We start from the raw sequence: 14922 nt of genomic DNA, 5'->3' as shown, positions 1-14922 counted from the left end.
TCTGTAGTTGGAAAGATCTTGTCACCATCCTCCAAGGAAAAGGAAATTAAATCTCTGTGTCGTGAGAACCATTCGCTTATCCCAACAGGATTAGAAGTGATTCTTAATTGGATCATTGAATCGTTGTTTTTTAAGTTTACTTAGTTATCTTGAGAGAGAGAGAAAATGCGGGGGAGGAACAGAGAGAGAAGGAGGGAGAATCCTAAGCAGGCTCCACGCTGTCAGTGCAGAGCCGAACTCGTGAACCGTGAGAGCATGACTTGAGCCGAAATCAAGAATCGGTCGCTTAACCGACTGAGCCACCCAGGTGCCCCAAGGATCGTTAAATTTTCTGTGATTTCGATAGATTTGAATGTTTTTCAAAAAAAAAAAAAAATGATGAATAAACTTACAGGACTTTTCACTATTGAAACCGGTATTTGCTTACATCCCCAACTTGCTAGGAAGCTGTTGTAGGTCACCCGGTGACAGCAGAGCCGGGCACCTGTGTCCCTCGGGCTGTGGTAAATTCACTACAGCGCACCGTGGCGGGGTGGGCGGGGCTGTCTGGCGACCGAGCGCAAGCAGCTTTACAGACGCCCCTCAGGACGAGGGATGCGTGGTGCCCTGAGAATAACCGGGAAAGGAGTGGGTCACTGAGGCCGGCCTCCTGGGGGAGGTCTGCCGGGGGTCCCGCGAGCGGAGGTCGCCAGCTGCTGGAGAGGGGACGTCTCGTGGGCTCGGTCACCGCCCCTTCCCTGTAGTCCCCAGGTGTGTGTCTGCACGTTGCCCGGTCCTTCCAAATCACGTGTCCCGGGGGCGGCCTCTCTTACATCAGAGAGCACAGAAAACGGCGTGGGAGCGGACGAACAGGAGTGACCTTGCACCTGTGTTTTCACAGCGACAGTGGCCGCCATGTATTACAGCTACTACGTGCTGCCGGATGGCACCTACTGCCTGGCTCCTCCCCCGCCCGGGGTCGACGTGGCCACCTACTACGGCGCCCTGCCCGCCGGCGTGGCCGTACCCAGCTCCGCCGGAGTGACGGCCGCGGCCCCGCCGCCCCCCGGGACCACGCCCCCGCCCCCCCCAAGCACCGCAGAGTCGAGCAGCGGGGTGACCTCCACCATCACCACAAGGTACGCCCACTTCTGCCCCTCGCCTGGCACTTCCGCGTTCGTGGTTTGGGGTTTTTCATCGGGGTTTGTGGAAGATCTCAGGGTCCCGATCCCCGGTTACAGAGTTGATGGCATAACAGAAATTGTCATGTCGTAAACACTGAGAAAATTGATTCCCGGTCAGCACCCCGCATCACCCCGACCTTCGTATCCTTAGCGCCCCTCAACCCTCGTAACCCCCCGTCCTCGGCACCCCACGCTGCCCCGGCCCCTGTGTCCGGTCTTTCTGATGTGCTGACATCTCAGCTGGGCGGTACTAGGGAAGGAAGACCAGTGCAAAGCAAAGCTGCAGTCGTCAGCAAGAAACAGGCTTTTGTGAGAGTTAACGCAAGTGACTCCCACAAGCCGTAGGAGATGGGGTTCTGGCTGTCAGACCATCGAACCGCCGACCTAAAGTGACGGTGGGCAACGGGGCGGCGTCCAGGTGTCTGCGGAGTGAGCAGGTGCTTTGTTGGGGGCACCGGGTGCCTGTGCTGGAAGTCGACAGAAACTTGGATGTTTCTGCAAAACGACCTGCCTTCTGACTGTGCTAGGAAAGGGGGCGTGAAATGAGAATGTGGGGCTGCACTGCCCACGTTCTCTTTTTAGCTTGAAAAAAAGTCAACGCGTGATTGACTCTCGGCTGCCTCTAAGAATTAGCTCGTGGGGTGCCTGGGTGGCTCAGTCACTTAAGCATCCGACTCTCCATTTCAGCTCAAGTCGTGATGCCAGGGTCATGGGATGGAGACCCGCATCGGGCTCTGTGCTGAGTGTGGAGCCTGCTGGGATTCTCTGTCCCTCTCTCTCTGCCCCCCCAACCCCAATAAAATTTTTAAAAAAAGAATTAGCTCCTAATTGGAGGGAAATGTTAGGGGTGAACTTGTTTTCATGATTTAAAGTCTTAATTTCCATAAAACCGCCATTTTTACCCACTGGCAATGATATTTTGGTCCCTGTTTTAAACCAGAGGACTTTGGTTAGTTTTTGTGTTTGAGGTCACGCTCAGAGCCGCCCCGTGTGTGTGTGTCACTCACTGCATGTGGGTGCGGCCCGGGACGCTGCGAGCCCTCGGCAGCGCTCTGCGCCGGTGCACCTGCCGGCGGTCTCAGGAGGCCCCCGCACCGTGTGACGCGGCTCTTCTCCGCAGTGCCCTTGCTCCCGTGGCGGCCATCATCCCCCCGCCCCCCGACATTCAGCCTGTGATCGACAAGCTGGCGGAGTACGTGGCTCGGAACGGCCTTAAGTTCGAGACCAGCGTTCGTGCTAAGAATGACCAAAGGTGAGGGGAGGAGTGGCATGTGGTGGACGGACACGGGTGCTCGCACGTCACTTAGCTTGTCGGCAGTCTAGCTGTGTTCTCTCTTCACCGCGGTTAGTCCTACGTGCTTACATAAATACGTCTTACAACCACCTTGCTGAATTACCTGCAGTTGGGTGGGGGGGGCTCGTTTGTCTTGTTTTGTTCTTGTTTTGTTCTTTAAGGAGGAATGTCGAAGCACCCGAAACGGAGCTGGCACCCGTGCTTTTCAAAACTCTGCCATTCAGGGCACCCGGGGGCTCAGTCGGTTGAGCGCCCGACTCTTGATCACGATCTCATGGTTCACGGGTTCGAGCCCTACATCGGGCTCTGCGCTTGGCACGGAGGCTGCTTGGGATTCTCTCTCTCCCCCTTTCTATGCCTGTCCCCCGATCACACCCTCGCTCTTTCTCTCTCTAAAACGAAGAATCTGCCACTCCGCGGGGAGGGAGGGTGAGGCGGGTGATGGGGATGAAGGATTGAGCGCCAGGCAACGCACAGAGGTGTTGTCAGTACACTGTGCTCGGGAAACTGCTATGACTCTGTGTGTGAATTAGGTGAAATGAAAATAAAAACTGAAAAAACATGTGTGCCGGGTAAAGAAAAAACAATACAAGTTAAAAAAAAGGTGTGTGTTTGTAAACCAAAACCGAAGAAGCAGAAAACAAAAGAATCTGCCATGTAACGAAATCCCGTTCCACGCCTCGGGTGTGAACCATCCAGCGTGAGGTGGCGGTTACAACGTTATAGCACGAGTGTAGGCGAGCCCCGCGCCCTCCCTACGCCTCGTCTCCCTTGTCCACGAGGTGGGGAGGGTACGGCCATTGCCTCTGCCGAGGCGGTACCTGGCTTGAGTGGGTCGCCGGAGGGTGTCGGGGGCGGCGTCTGCCGGCGGCGAGCAGGCAGGAGGAACCCTGGCGCCGGCCGGGGCGCGTGCCCGCACGAGTGACTCACCACCCTCTCCGCTCCTAGGTTTGAGTTCCTGCAGCCCTGGCACCAGTATAACGCCTATTACGAGTTCAAGAAGCAGTTCTTCCTCCAGAAGGAAGGGGGCGACAGTGCACAGGTGTGTGTCTGCAGGGCAGGGAGGCTCCGGGTTCTGGACGCAGCAGGGATTTTGTGCCCACGGGCGGGATGCAGGAACGGGCTCCTGAGCCCCTGGCGCGGACGGTCGTGCGCAGCACATGCCGTCTCTACCCTTCCCCGCCTCTCAGAGGTGAAACCGGTGTCTGGGGTCCGCAGTCATAGTTCACTGCACCCGCGCTCTCCGAGCGTTTGATGTTCCGGTGGCTGTCACTTGTAACTGCTTTGGGTGGAGGCCACATGCCATATCTGTACAGCGTCTCCTTCCGTGCATAAAACGTAGACGTGTGTGCACGGCTGACGCGGGAGCTGCGTGGTGCACTCCGGGCCGCAGACTTCGTCCTCGGGCGGCCTGCCCCCGGGCCGCGTCCCCACGTGTGACCCTCAGGCCCACCGGACGCTGCTCCTCCTGCCCTTCGAGTGCTGTCCTGTTCCACCCCCCTCGTTACGTGGGGCCCTCACGTTTCGTTCAGACCCGCTTTGGTAGATGGCGTAGGCCTTGCTCGCTGCCCGTGGGTTTCTTCGGACTTCGCGCCTGTGACCGCTCAGACTGAAGCGTATGGCTCACCTGCGGGCGGTGGGCACGGCCCCGAAAGGGTTCTCGGGCATCCGCGTCCAGAGAAAAGGCCGTGAGCATCGGCGCCCGGGCGGTGTTAGAGCTCTAAGACGCGTTCTGTGCTTCCAGAGGGAAAGCCTCACGCATACTCCCCTTTCCGTTCTGCTGTATCAGACAATGGCAGGTCTGAGTTTCCAAGAGTGTGTTCCTTAGTGCTGTGTGAGCGGTAACACGTGGTCCAGCGGAGTCTGTCGGTCTGTCCGTGACCCATCCTGGGCGGTTCCTTACCGAGCAGCTCATGGTCACGTTTATTGTCTAGGCTGTGTCAGCACCAGAAGAGGCCCCGGCAGAATCTGCCCCTGAAAAGCCAAGTGACGCTGGGGAGGACGGTGTGTGCGAGGAGTCGGCCGACGCAGGAGGAAGAGGAGGCCCCGGGGGGAAGAAGGAGGCGTCGTCCAGTAAGACGGTCGCAGACGGGAAGCTGGTGAAAGGTAGGCTGCTGCCCGTCTTGGCCTTGCGGGGTTCCTTCAAGTTCGGAGAAAGGTGCCTCTGGCCGCAGGGCAGGGGAGTCACCGCTGGTGTCAGGTGGTCGTAACAAAGCTTCCGTGCGCCACGGTGCTCTCCTGATTCGGGCCCGTGTGGACCTGAGCTCACGTGAGGTGTCCCTGTTGTGGCAGTTCAGTGAGAACGTTTAGCGTGTTTCAAACGATGTTTCATATCTCCTTGGACTTCTGACAGCACACTTGGGTGCACACTGTCGTACTAGTGAAATCAGTCGTCTTTATTTGTTCAGTGGCACGTCCCGAGGCCTCTACCGGGCAGGACCGCACTCGCTGCATTGGGTTGCCTTTTGTGTTCTTGGAGTTCTTCATCTAGCAGGACAGATGTGCATGGAAGGAAGCCAGTAGAATAAAAAGCGGGGAAAAGCTGACACAGGCACGTTAGCAAAGAAGTGAGCGGTCAAGTGTGTGACGATGCGTTGATTCCCGCCGTGTGGAGACGAGGAAGCCTGTGGGGAGGAGGGGTGCACGCCGGTGTCGATGGTATAACGGTGGTCCCGAGACCAGGCTGCCGTCCCCGGTGGAGGCTGTGCAGGCGGGGCTTGGAGTGGCGGGTGGGTCCCGGGGAACAGCCTGGAAGGTGTCCGTGGCCAGCTCGTGGGCTCCCAGGGGCCAGATCAGAGGAGCAGCTGCATCCAGTCGGGTAACTTTGTGAGGACACTGGGCACAGGACCGCCTGGGGGTGTTGGTGGGACCGCTGGTCAGTCACAGAGCTGCAGGAAGGGGAGTGGGAGAGGGAGTGGGCTCGTGGGGCAGAGGCGGAGGCCAGGCAGGTGCAGGGTTGGGGAGGGCGGCAGGGCCCGGGGGAAGGCCTGTGCTTTGCATTGAGGGGCCTCGTGGCACAGGATGGTGATCCAGACTAACCAGACCGGCCCCGAGGGGTGACAGCGGGGAAAGTCGCCAGACCGGACACGCACACAAGGGTCTTTGAGCCTCTCGTTCCAGGACTTACCTGAGCACTCGTGCTCAGTCCCTCACCCTTCCCGGCCGCCTTCAGATGCTCATTGAAGTAACAGAGGAACGTAATGAGTAGAGAATAAAATCTGTTGTTGCTACGGAAGCGGGGGAGGCTCTTGCCGTCCACGTTGCGGGACAAGGCAGCCCGCCCAGAATTCCCACCCAGGGAAGAGAGGGACACTTCAGGACTCGGTGGCAGTGAGCCCCGGGGGAGCGCACTGTCAGGCAGAGAGGGGACAACAGGCGGCCTGCCCTTGAGCCAGGGCCACCTCCACACCCCCACGGTCGTGTGGCACCTGGGGCGGCAATGTCCCGCTTCCCTCCCACCCGCTGCCCCAGGCCGTCGGCTCCAGACGGGCACCACGGCTTTGACGGCCCTGGCTTGAACCTCAGCGCGCAGGCGCCAGGAGCCAGAGTGACTGAGCACCAGGGCCCAGTGCGGCTGGCGGTGTGACCTCCGCGTAGCCCGCTGAGGACCAGCCTCCACGTGGTAAGACAGTGAAAGCCTGAAAGTCAGACCCGATGAGAAGACAGGTTGAAAATTGTTCTGCTGTCCCAGGCAAGAGGACGGAGGTGGCAGCAAAGCATCCACAGAGAAGAACAGGCAGTTGTCCCCTGGGCAGAGAACAGGCCTGTTGGTGCGTCAGACCCACGTCTGCACCGCAAAAGCCAGATAATTAAGGTGTGTCTGAAATTCTGAATGAGCAGTATTCTGGATGCTATTGGGCACAGACTTTTACAAAGTAGTGAGAGAAAGTGAGGACGATGAGAATGTTTCTTCTTCTTGATTTTTTTTTTTTTTTTGAAGATTTTCTTTTTAAGTAACCTTTACACCCAGTGCAGGGCTCGAACTCCAACCCAGGATCAAGAGCCACACGCCCCACCGACTGAGCCGGCCGAGTGCCCCAGTGACAATACTTCTTGTCAGGAAATTCTCACACGCGGTGAAAACCTCAAATAAAAACCTCATAACCTGGTGTGCTTATGTGGAGGAACAAAAACCGTAACAAGCCTTCAACTCGACAACCTAGAAAGAAACTGTGAAGTGCATCTAAGGAAAGCAGGAGAAGGGAATCCATAACCATGAAAGTGGGAACCGGTGAGAAACTGGTAAAGACCAGTAAAACGCACCTGCAGGCTTCCTGCAGAGAAAAGCGGAGGAAACGCACGACACGTAGTGCGTGAGAAAACAGTCACAGGCGTGTGCAGTACATGGCTACCGCGTGTAACTGCATTTGAACAAATCTGGAAATGACTGAAAAAATTCTCTGAGAGAGTGTAAATCGCCAAAATCACCTCAAGAGGCGGCAGCACGACGCATGTGTGGGTCTCAGAGAACTTAGGAAGCGTTCCCCGTTCAGTGGGGACCACGGTGCAAACAGGCAGCTGGCCGGACGGAGTCGAGGCCAAGCTTGTTTCCCACAAGAGGGCGTGAAACCTGCAGGACTAAAGCCACTGCTGCGCGCAGGACAAACTAAGGGGTCCGAGCAGCTTGCTAGCGGCCTGTCGGCCCCTCCCCGAGCAACAGGGACACTAATGCCTCGCCACCCAGCCAACGCAGTCAGCCGTGCGAGCAGGCGAGAGCTGTCCTTTGTCTCCGTCCGTAGGTGCTGAAGAAGCATCAGAGTGTCCTTAGGTGTGGCTGGGAGAGCTTCTTTACCGTAATAACTGACTCTGACTTGGGGGGAAAACATAGGATTCCAGATAAAGTATTAAAATGTAAAAATAAGTTCAGTAATCTAAGCGTTGGAAAAGACTTTCTAAGAGTTGAAGCCGTAAATCATAAGGAAAGAATAGTAGGTCTGATGGGGGCAGGACCTGAATAAAGGTAAAGACAAATGTCAAAACGTCGATCGCTAACAGAAGATAGAGGGTTCAAATCCATACCGTAGAAAGCACTCATCCATTGACAAGAAGACACTCACTGCAGCGAGAAAACCAGAGACAGAAGATAGGAAAAGATGGCTCACAAAAGAAGAAAGATAGATGGTCAGTAAATACATTTTTAAAGTGTACCTTCACTGGCAAATGCTGCTTTTTGCCTCTCGGGTTGGTGAAGTTGGAAAGTAAAGCTCAGCGAGGGAGAGGCTGCAGGGTAACGGGGACCCGCGTCGGCTCGGTGCAGCATGGGGAAGAGGCCGCCCGGCGCAGGGGCCCCTCTCCGCGCAGATGCCCTCCCCTCGGAGCCGTGGCTCCGCCGGGTATCCAGACCAGGAGTTCATCACTGGGCTTGCCAGCTTTTAGAAATAAAACCTTGGCAATGGTCGTGGGAGACCGTGTACTAAATTGGAACCCCCAGACCAAGAAATAATAGTCCTAATTTTAAAAATGATCTTTATGGACACAGAGATGTGGGAAGATGCTGCCTGGGGAGCAGAAGCAGGCTGGAACACGGTCCAGCGTGGCCCCGGTCTCGTGTGTGCCCGGGAACCGTGCGGGTGACTTTCTCCCACATCTGCGCTGTGGTGGATCTTCCGCCCCGTCCACCTGTGGTTCCAGAGTTTTCCACAGAGAACGTAGTGACTTGTGAAGGCTGACGCCAGCAGCAAAGCTTGTTCCCGTGTCCCCGGAAGTCTGGGAAGGGGTCTCCTCCACGCGCGCTGGCTGAGGACTTGCCGCACCGGCCCGGCTCCCGGCCACTTCGGTGCCCACGACAGCCCCGCAGCCTGCAGCCCGCGTGAGCGGGCCGTGGCCACGACGCAGACGTGCAGAGGTGTGGAGGAGAGAGGCCCGGCAGGCTTCCACCAGCTGAGGCTGGAGGAGAAAGAACGAAGCAGGTGGAAGGAGGCAGAGGCGGGGGAGGGGAGGCTAGCAGTGGGTAGGCCGCACAGATGGAACCCGGGGCCAGAGCCGGGAGGGCCGGGGGTTCGTCCCCACCGCAGGGAGCCATGGGCGGCCGCAGCAGAGTCCTCAGATGCTCAAGTAACCCTTACGCCGAGCAACGGTTTCAGAGCCCTCGCTCTCTGGCTGAGCTAGCACGGGACACTCCTTGGCCTGTTTCGCCTCGGTTTCCTCATCTGTACGTAGGGAGCCCAGGGGCGTCTCTGCCGGGCTTGTGGGTGTGAGGTGAGGCCTGCAGGCTGCCCCACTACTCCGTTTGTCTTAAGTCGGTCGAGAGTCTGTGCCCGGTCACGGGGTCTGGCTGCTCTTTGGCCTTGAAGCTCACATGCGTAAATACCAGACGTCCACAGTAGGCGTCGTGTTAGCACAGAAAGTGTTCCGGAAGCTTTCGTTGTAAAGTCTCGCATTTGTCGATTGCTGACCTTTCGAATTTGGGGTGACAGATGGTTTGAGAATGATCATTGTGAAGTTATTTTGAGGGGCGCCTGGTGGCTCAGTCGGTTAAGCGTCCCACTCTTGACTTCTGCCCAGGTCACGGCCTTGTGGTTCTTGAGGTCGGGGTGAGCCCTGAGTCGGACCGCGCGGATAGCGGATAGCATGGAGCCTGCTTGGCCTTCCCTCTGCCCCTCCCCCGCGCACACACGCGCGCTCTTATTCCCTCTCTCTCTCTCTCTCTCTCTCTCTCTCTCTCAAAATAAACCATAAAGCTGTTTTGAGATGTAGTACTGTAGTCTCAAGTTAACGAGCAATTTTGATTAACATTTAAGTGAATTTTTTTTGCTTTTTAAGTTTTGCCAACTCTGTTTATTAAAGAGATCGTATCCCTGTAGGCGATAGTTAACGCTGTCGCCCTTGTTTCCTCACGGAGAATTTCAAGGTGTATGAGAGCACCCCGCCCGCTCCCGCTGCCCAGCCACAGACCAGGCTTGCCCCTGCCGCTCACTGCAGCCACCCCAGAGCGTTTTCGGAGGGGGTCCCCGGCATCGTGGCCTTTCATCCGTAAATGATTTAATGTATCTCCCGAAGGTGGGACTGTCTCCAGCAGAAGCACGGTACCACGGTTAATACTGACTCCCCAGCAGACCGTGTTTGTGACCCCTGTGTGCTCTGTTCTCAGGGGTTGTCGTGCATCGGGGCGCAGTGTGCAGTCAGTCTGAAGCTGTTTTCCATCTGACTTACCAGCTGTGCCTTTCCAAGCGTTTAGGATCTGGGGGTGCTCTCTCCGGGGGTGCTTGTGGACGAAAGGGTTATTGGGGTAGTTACGTGCTTCCAGGCCTGCGTGGTTCTGGAGCCAGAAGTGCAGACGGCGGGAGCCTTGGGGGCCAGCTGGGCCACCCCTCCCCACCTGCGGTCACCGCAGACGCATCCCTTCTAGAACCTGCCCTGTTCTCTTGTGGAAAATCCCAAGCACGTGCACACACAGCGTGGGTGATGGAGCACGCCCACCGGATCCTGCTCCCCCTCGGAGTTAGCCGTTTGCGCTGCACTTTAGAATCTCCCTTCCTCGTCGTTCACTTGAATGTCTTTCGTGAGTAATAATTCGTGGTTTTTGAGAGTGAAGTAACACAACGCAACCAATTAGGTGCTAAGAACCAGCGTCGCTGTGTGTCTGGAGGAGGGGGCTCCGTGAGTCAGTGTTGAGTGGGTGGGGGGACGGGGAGGAAGGCCCCTTCCTTTGGGCCTTTGTATTTCTCTTACTGAAGTTCCCAAACGTTCTAGGGGAGGACTTTGAACCACCTAAGCTCTCATTACAGTGGGTCGAAAGTCTTGTTACAGCTGCCGAGTGGTCAGAGGTGACGCCCGGCACAGAGCGGGCGCCCGGTAAACCGAAGAAAGAAATGGATCCCGTCACTCGCTTTGTGAGAAAAGGCTGCCGTGTACGGCTGGGAGTTTTTAGAAATACCTTTTTATAGCGGAGCCACATCATACGTCTGACTGGTACCAACTCAGCCACGTGCTGAGCCCAAACAAGAAGGAAAACCCCAAGAGGAAGTGCCCCTTTACCAGCGCAGCGGCCCTGGATGCCGCTCTGGGCGCGTTCCTCGCGAGACGCGCGTGGCGGGCCAGCCTCCCCGCGCCCAGCGTGCACTTGAGCGGCCCCCTTTGACAACGCAGGCGTTGCCGCCGCCCCCAGAGGCCCCTGGGCGGGAGACGCGGCTGCACCGGGGAGGCCGCCCCGCAGCTGGCGCTCGCGTGGACGGCGGGGCCGTGGGGGCTCTGCTCTGTGCCTCCAGGTACCTAAACGTGCGTCACCATGTTCACTTTTCCCAATAGCTTCATTTGCTCCAATAAGCTTTGCGATCAAGGCCAAAGAAAATGACCTCCTTCCCCTGGAAAAAAACCGTGTTAAGCTAGATGATGACAGTGATGATGATGAAGAAGGCAAAGAAGGCCAAGAGAGTTGTAGCGGCACCGCAAACACGACCCCGGCAGTCGCCCCGCCCTGTGCGGTTGTTGAGGAGAAGCGGCCCCAGCTAACCCAGGAGGAGCTAGAGGCGAAGCAAGGTTTGTCAGCACGTTTTACACCTTCTTGAAAGGCAGGCAGTAGCACAGGACTAGCCTCCTAAGCCTGCAGCGCTGGGACCGAGCCCCCAGCCGGGGCATGGCAGGACCTGGGGGCAGCTGGTGCTTGGTGCACGCAGAGAGTTCTCTGTTAGAGCGGTGGGCACTGCCCTTCCTGAGCTCCGGATGCAGTGCCCCCGGCGGCTCGTTCTAGAGAGTGCGTTACTGGGGGGTGGGGGCCTTGGCGCTCTGGGGGCCGCCTCGGGTCGAATGCTCAGCCCGTGATCCCGGCTCAGCTGATGGACCCAACTAGGAGATACCCTTTCGTGAGGCCTTCTGCCCACAGACAGACCCTTCGAGAGGACGTGGGCCGGAGCTGGTTTCCAGACTGGGGCTCGTCTTCACAGGTCACAGCCTGGCCACCGCCGGCCCCCGACCACCAGCAGTGTGTGGGAGGGCCTCTCACAGCCTCTTACCCCTAAATAGGTTCTGTTTTGCGCTACAGCAGTTAGCAGTTCCTGTCTGTCCTAACTGGTTCCCGGACGTTGCTTTTCCTGCACGTGCACAGACAGGTGACACAACATTTCCAGGTGCCTCCTAAGCAGGCTCGGGCCAGTGCTCCGGGTCCCCTCGTGCACGTACCGCTGCGCACGGAACCGTGTGTCGGGATGTGCTCGAACGCAGCGCCCCTTGTCGGGCATGAGCATTAGGGACCCGTGTTCACGAGAGCCTAAGGCTTTCTGAGGGTTTCATGACTCCGACTCTCCCTGGTGTGGAATCCCATCCACCTTCCGACTTTGATTTTGAGGGTGAAATATTTAAAATCCTAATAGTAAGCATTATGAACTAACTGCCTCACAATTCAGCCTGCCTGATTTGTTTACTTATCCTGAAATTTGTGTCATGTTAATCTCTTAGAATAACCACGTTGTATCCCGTGACCCTTTGGCTGCTTGTGAAAACTAAGATAGCGAGGAGTTTATAGAATAGCACTTGTTCTAACCATCACTTTGTTTGTCGTTCGTTTCTTAAGCAAAGCAAAAGCTGGAGGACCGACTGGCAGCCGCTGCCAGGGAGAAGCTGGCCCAGGCGTCCAAGGAATCAAAGGAGAAGCAGCTTCAAGCAGAACGTAAAAGGAAAGCAGCTTTGTTTTTACAAACCTTAAAAAATCCCCTGCCAGAAACAGAAGTCGGAAAAGTTGAGGAAAATCCTTTCGGCGTAGAGGTAAGTGAAAGTCCGCATCAGCATCGCGGGTGAGAGTGGGTGAGTGTGGCGTCCTCTGGCCACTCGGGTCCCCGGCCTGAGAAGGGGCTGTCAGCAGACCCTGCTCTTCTGCGGGGGCCGGCGTGCTTCCGCTGTGAGTTTGGGGAAGACCCCGTTAGGGTACCCTGGGGGGGGCGGGGGGAACACATTCCCCTGGGGACAGACTCGTCCAGAGCAAGACCTGTGACGCCTCGGGTCCACATCAGCGTCAGTACTTGAATTAAAAAAGAAAACAAGCTGTGGTCGCTCCCGCCTTTTCTGGGGAGGGCCAGCACCTCTGCCAGTGTCGCCCTCCGTTCCCGTGGGCTCGCACGTCCACACACCAGCGTCTCCAAAGCGTCTTTTGTAGTGGCCTTTCCCTGGCACGTAGAAGCAGTCCTGCACTCTTTCCCTTCGGTTCCCTTGACATTTCTGAGAGCCCAAGGCCGTTATTCAAAATAGATCTTGGCCGCATGCAGCCGCTTGGTTTATTTGTTTTGCGTGGAAAACAGCTCACGGAGTTCAGGCCTCCCTCCTCCTGTTGAAGGCCGAGCCCGCGCTGTCTCCCCTCAGGAATCGGTCCGGAGCCCTCAGGCCTGGCGGGCGGCCTCAGAGCCGGGCTCGGCGAGGAGGGCAGGAGAGGTGGGTTCCTGCGGGCTGTCCTCGGACCAGCCTCGAGTGTGCAGAGGCGCGTGGGGGTGCCCAGGGGGATGCCGGGACACGGCCACCTCCGCTCCTCTCCCTGCACCCCCGAGGCGGGCCACCGGGTGTGGGCCCAGGTGCCCCCGGTCCTGGGCTTCGGGGAGCCACGGCCCTGCGGTGATGGGCCCGGGGAGGCCCGGGACGTAACAGAAGTTGTGCGTGTGGCAGGGGAGCGGGCGCAGGGGGGCCCTGGGTGCACTGCCAGTTGCCTGCGTTGTCCGTTGTCCCCGTGTCGTTGGTGCGGCGAATAAGAGACTGAGGTAACGGCCACCTGCATGCGTGGACTCAGCCGGTGCCGCTACACGCTCGCGTCTGTTTCCCAGCGACGCTGCGTTGGAATGCAGACTCCGTCCCTGCCAGAATTCCTCGTCGTCAACGCGGTTTTTCCCAGCCTGCCGCGTTGCCTGGTCACGGCCCCCAGAACTCTCTCCCTGTGAGCACGAGACAGGCTTCCGCGTAGGCTTTTCTCCTGTGTCTCTTTCTACGCGGCCTCGCCCACCTGCCGGGTTTCCAGCGTGTTTTACGTCTGCACCACGTACAGATGGGTGTTTACGCTTCCCGTTTGGTCACCGGGTGGATCTTCTTGCGCATCTAGTGGGACAGATTGTGGGTCCTCAATGATGTGAGCAGGAGTGCAGCGGTAGTAGCAGATGGTAATAAACGTCTAACTGCTTTGAAACAGAAATACTTTAATCACCTTGGCAGTTGTCATAACCGGGATTCAACTGGACGGTAATCTCAGCTGAAAGCAGCTTCTGGGGCCAGGTTACCCTGCCCGTGTGTCTGTTCTGCGCGTACCCCAGGCTCACAGGCGGCACGCCCGACCCCCGCTGAGCAGGAGTAGGATTGTCTCGTGCTGGGGACCTGAGCTCAGCGGGAGCAGGTGGCACCCCGGGTCTGTGTGAGCGGACGTGCGCGGGACAGCATGAAGACACCGCCCAGAAGGCCCCGGGCCGGAACCCGGCAGGATTTTGCTGTGGCTCATCTGCCCCAGGGTGTAGCAGGGTCTGCTTTCGCTGTTACTAAAGCAGGACACGCACGTGTCCAAAACGTTCAGGTGCGAGGGACAGGTATAAAACGGAGAGGAAGTTTGGTTTCCTTCTTGTGTGCTGTTTCACGATTCCTATGGAAATTTCCATTTCTTACTTTTATTTTAGGTTTTTATTTTATAAAATAAACATACAGTTTATTATTATAGTTCCTCTTAAAAAAATTTTTTTTAATGTTTATTTTTGAGAGAGAGAGTGCACAAGCAGGGGAGGGGCAGTGAGAGAGGGAGACACAGAATCCGAAGCAGCTCCAGTCTCCGAGCTGTCAGCACAGAGCCGGACGCGGGGCTCGAACTCACGAACTGTGAGATCGTGACCTGAGCGGACGCCAGCCGCTCAACTGACTCAGCCCCCCCAGGCACCCCTCGTTTGAGCCCTTTTGAAGCCCCCTGTGCCGTGGCATGAAGCACGCTCCTCTCGAGTGCAGCTGTCACTGCCCTCCGTCTCCAGGACTTTTTCATCTTCCCAAACTGATTCCCGGCCCCTGGCGCCCACATCTCTGCTGTCCGTGTCCATCAGCCTGGCTGGTCCTGGGGCCCTGTGAAGGTGGGAGTCCTACAGTGTCTGTTCCTCAGGGACCGGCTTCTTCGCTTCACGGAACATTTTTCCAGGTGCATGATGCTGCATCATGTGTGTGCGTGCGCTCCGTTTCATTCTTTGTGGGTTCTCACGGGAAAACGGATCTATTTCTGTGTATAGATTTAAATGTCGCAGTAACAGGACCGGACCCTACACGTTATCCTGGTGTTTCCATCCTCGAAGAGCTGTTTCTGTCCACATCGGGGTCGTGCTCGTTGAGGATTTCCTGGATGCGTGACTGTCCGGCCTCTCCCACATTAGCCCTTAACCTGACCCGGTCAGTGGTGGGCGTGCACACTGTTCCCAGGGCCTCGCTACCGTGACCGTGACCACGGTGCTGCTCTGAGCCTGGGTCCTGTCTTGCACACTCACTTCGGTGCGCGTGTCCGTGGGGCGGACGCCGGACTGTGGAAACGCT

At 57.4% G+C, this 14922-nt stretch overlaps 1 protein-coding gene across 3 annotated transcripts in view; it reads left to right on the top strand.

Moving 5' to 3' along the window:
- The window catches only part of SFSWAP (splicing factor SWAP), a 70771-nt gene that overhangs the window by 30266 nt on the left and 25583 nt on the right, over positions 1-14922 (top strand). For 2 of the 3 annotated variants that reach the window (XM_078435957.2, XM_078435959.2), the window contains 6 exons: positions 881-1118; positions 2284-2415; positions 3406-3499; positions 4392-4563; positions 10705-10935; positions 11966-12156. In XM_078435957.2, coding sequence (XP_078292083.1) covers positions 881-1118; positions 2284-2415; positions 3406-3499; positions 4392-4563; positions 10705-10935; positions 11966-12156 — 1058 coding nt within the window. The remainder of the gene's footprint in view (positions 1-880; positions 1119-2283; positions 2416-3405; positions 3500-4391; positions 4564-10704; positions 10936-11965; positions 12157-14922) is intronic. The other variant, XM_078435958.2, reaches the window with a different exon arrangement.

Source organism: Panthera onca, chromosome D3, assembly GCF_046562875.1.
Source record: "Panthera onca isolate mPanOnc1 chromosome D3, mPanOnc1 haplotype 2, whole genome shotgun sequence".
Classification (NCBI taxonomy): domain Eukaryota; kingdom Metazoa; phylum Chordata; class Mammalia; order Carnivora; family Felidae; genus Panthera; species Panthera onca.
The sequence above is the reverse complement of the archived record's forward strand: the minus strand, read 5'-3'. Positions and strand labels throughout refer to the sequence as shown.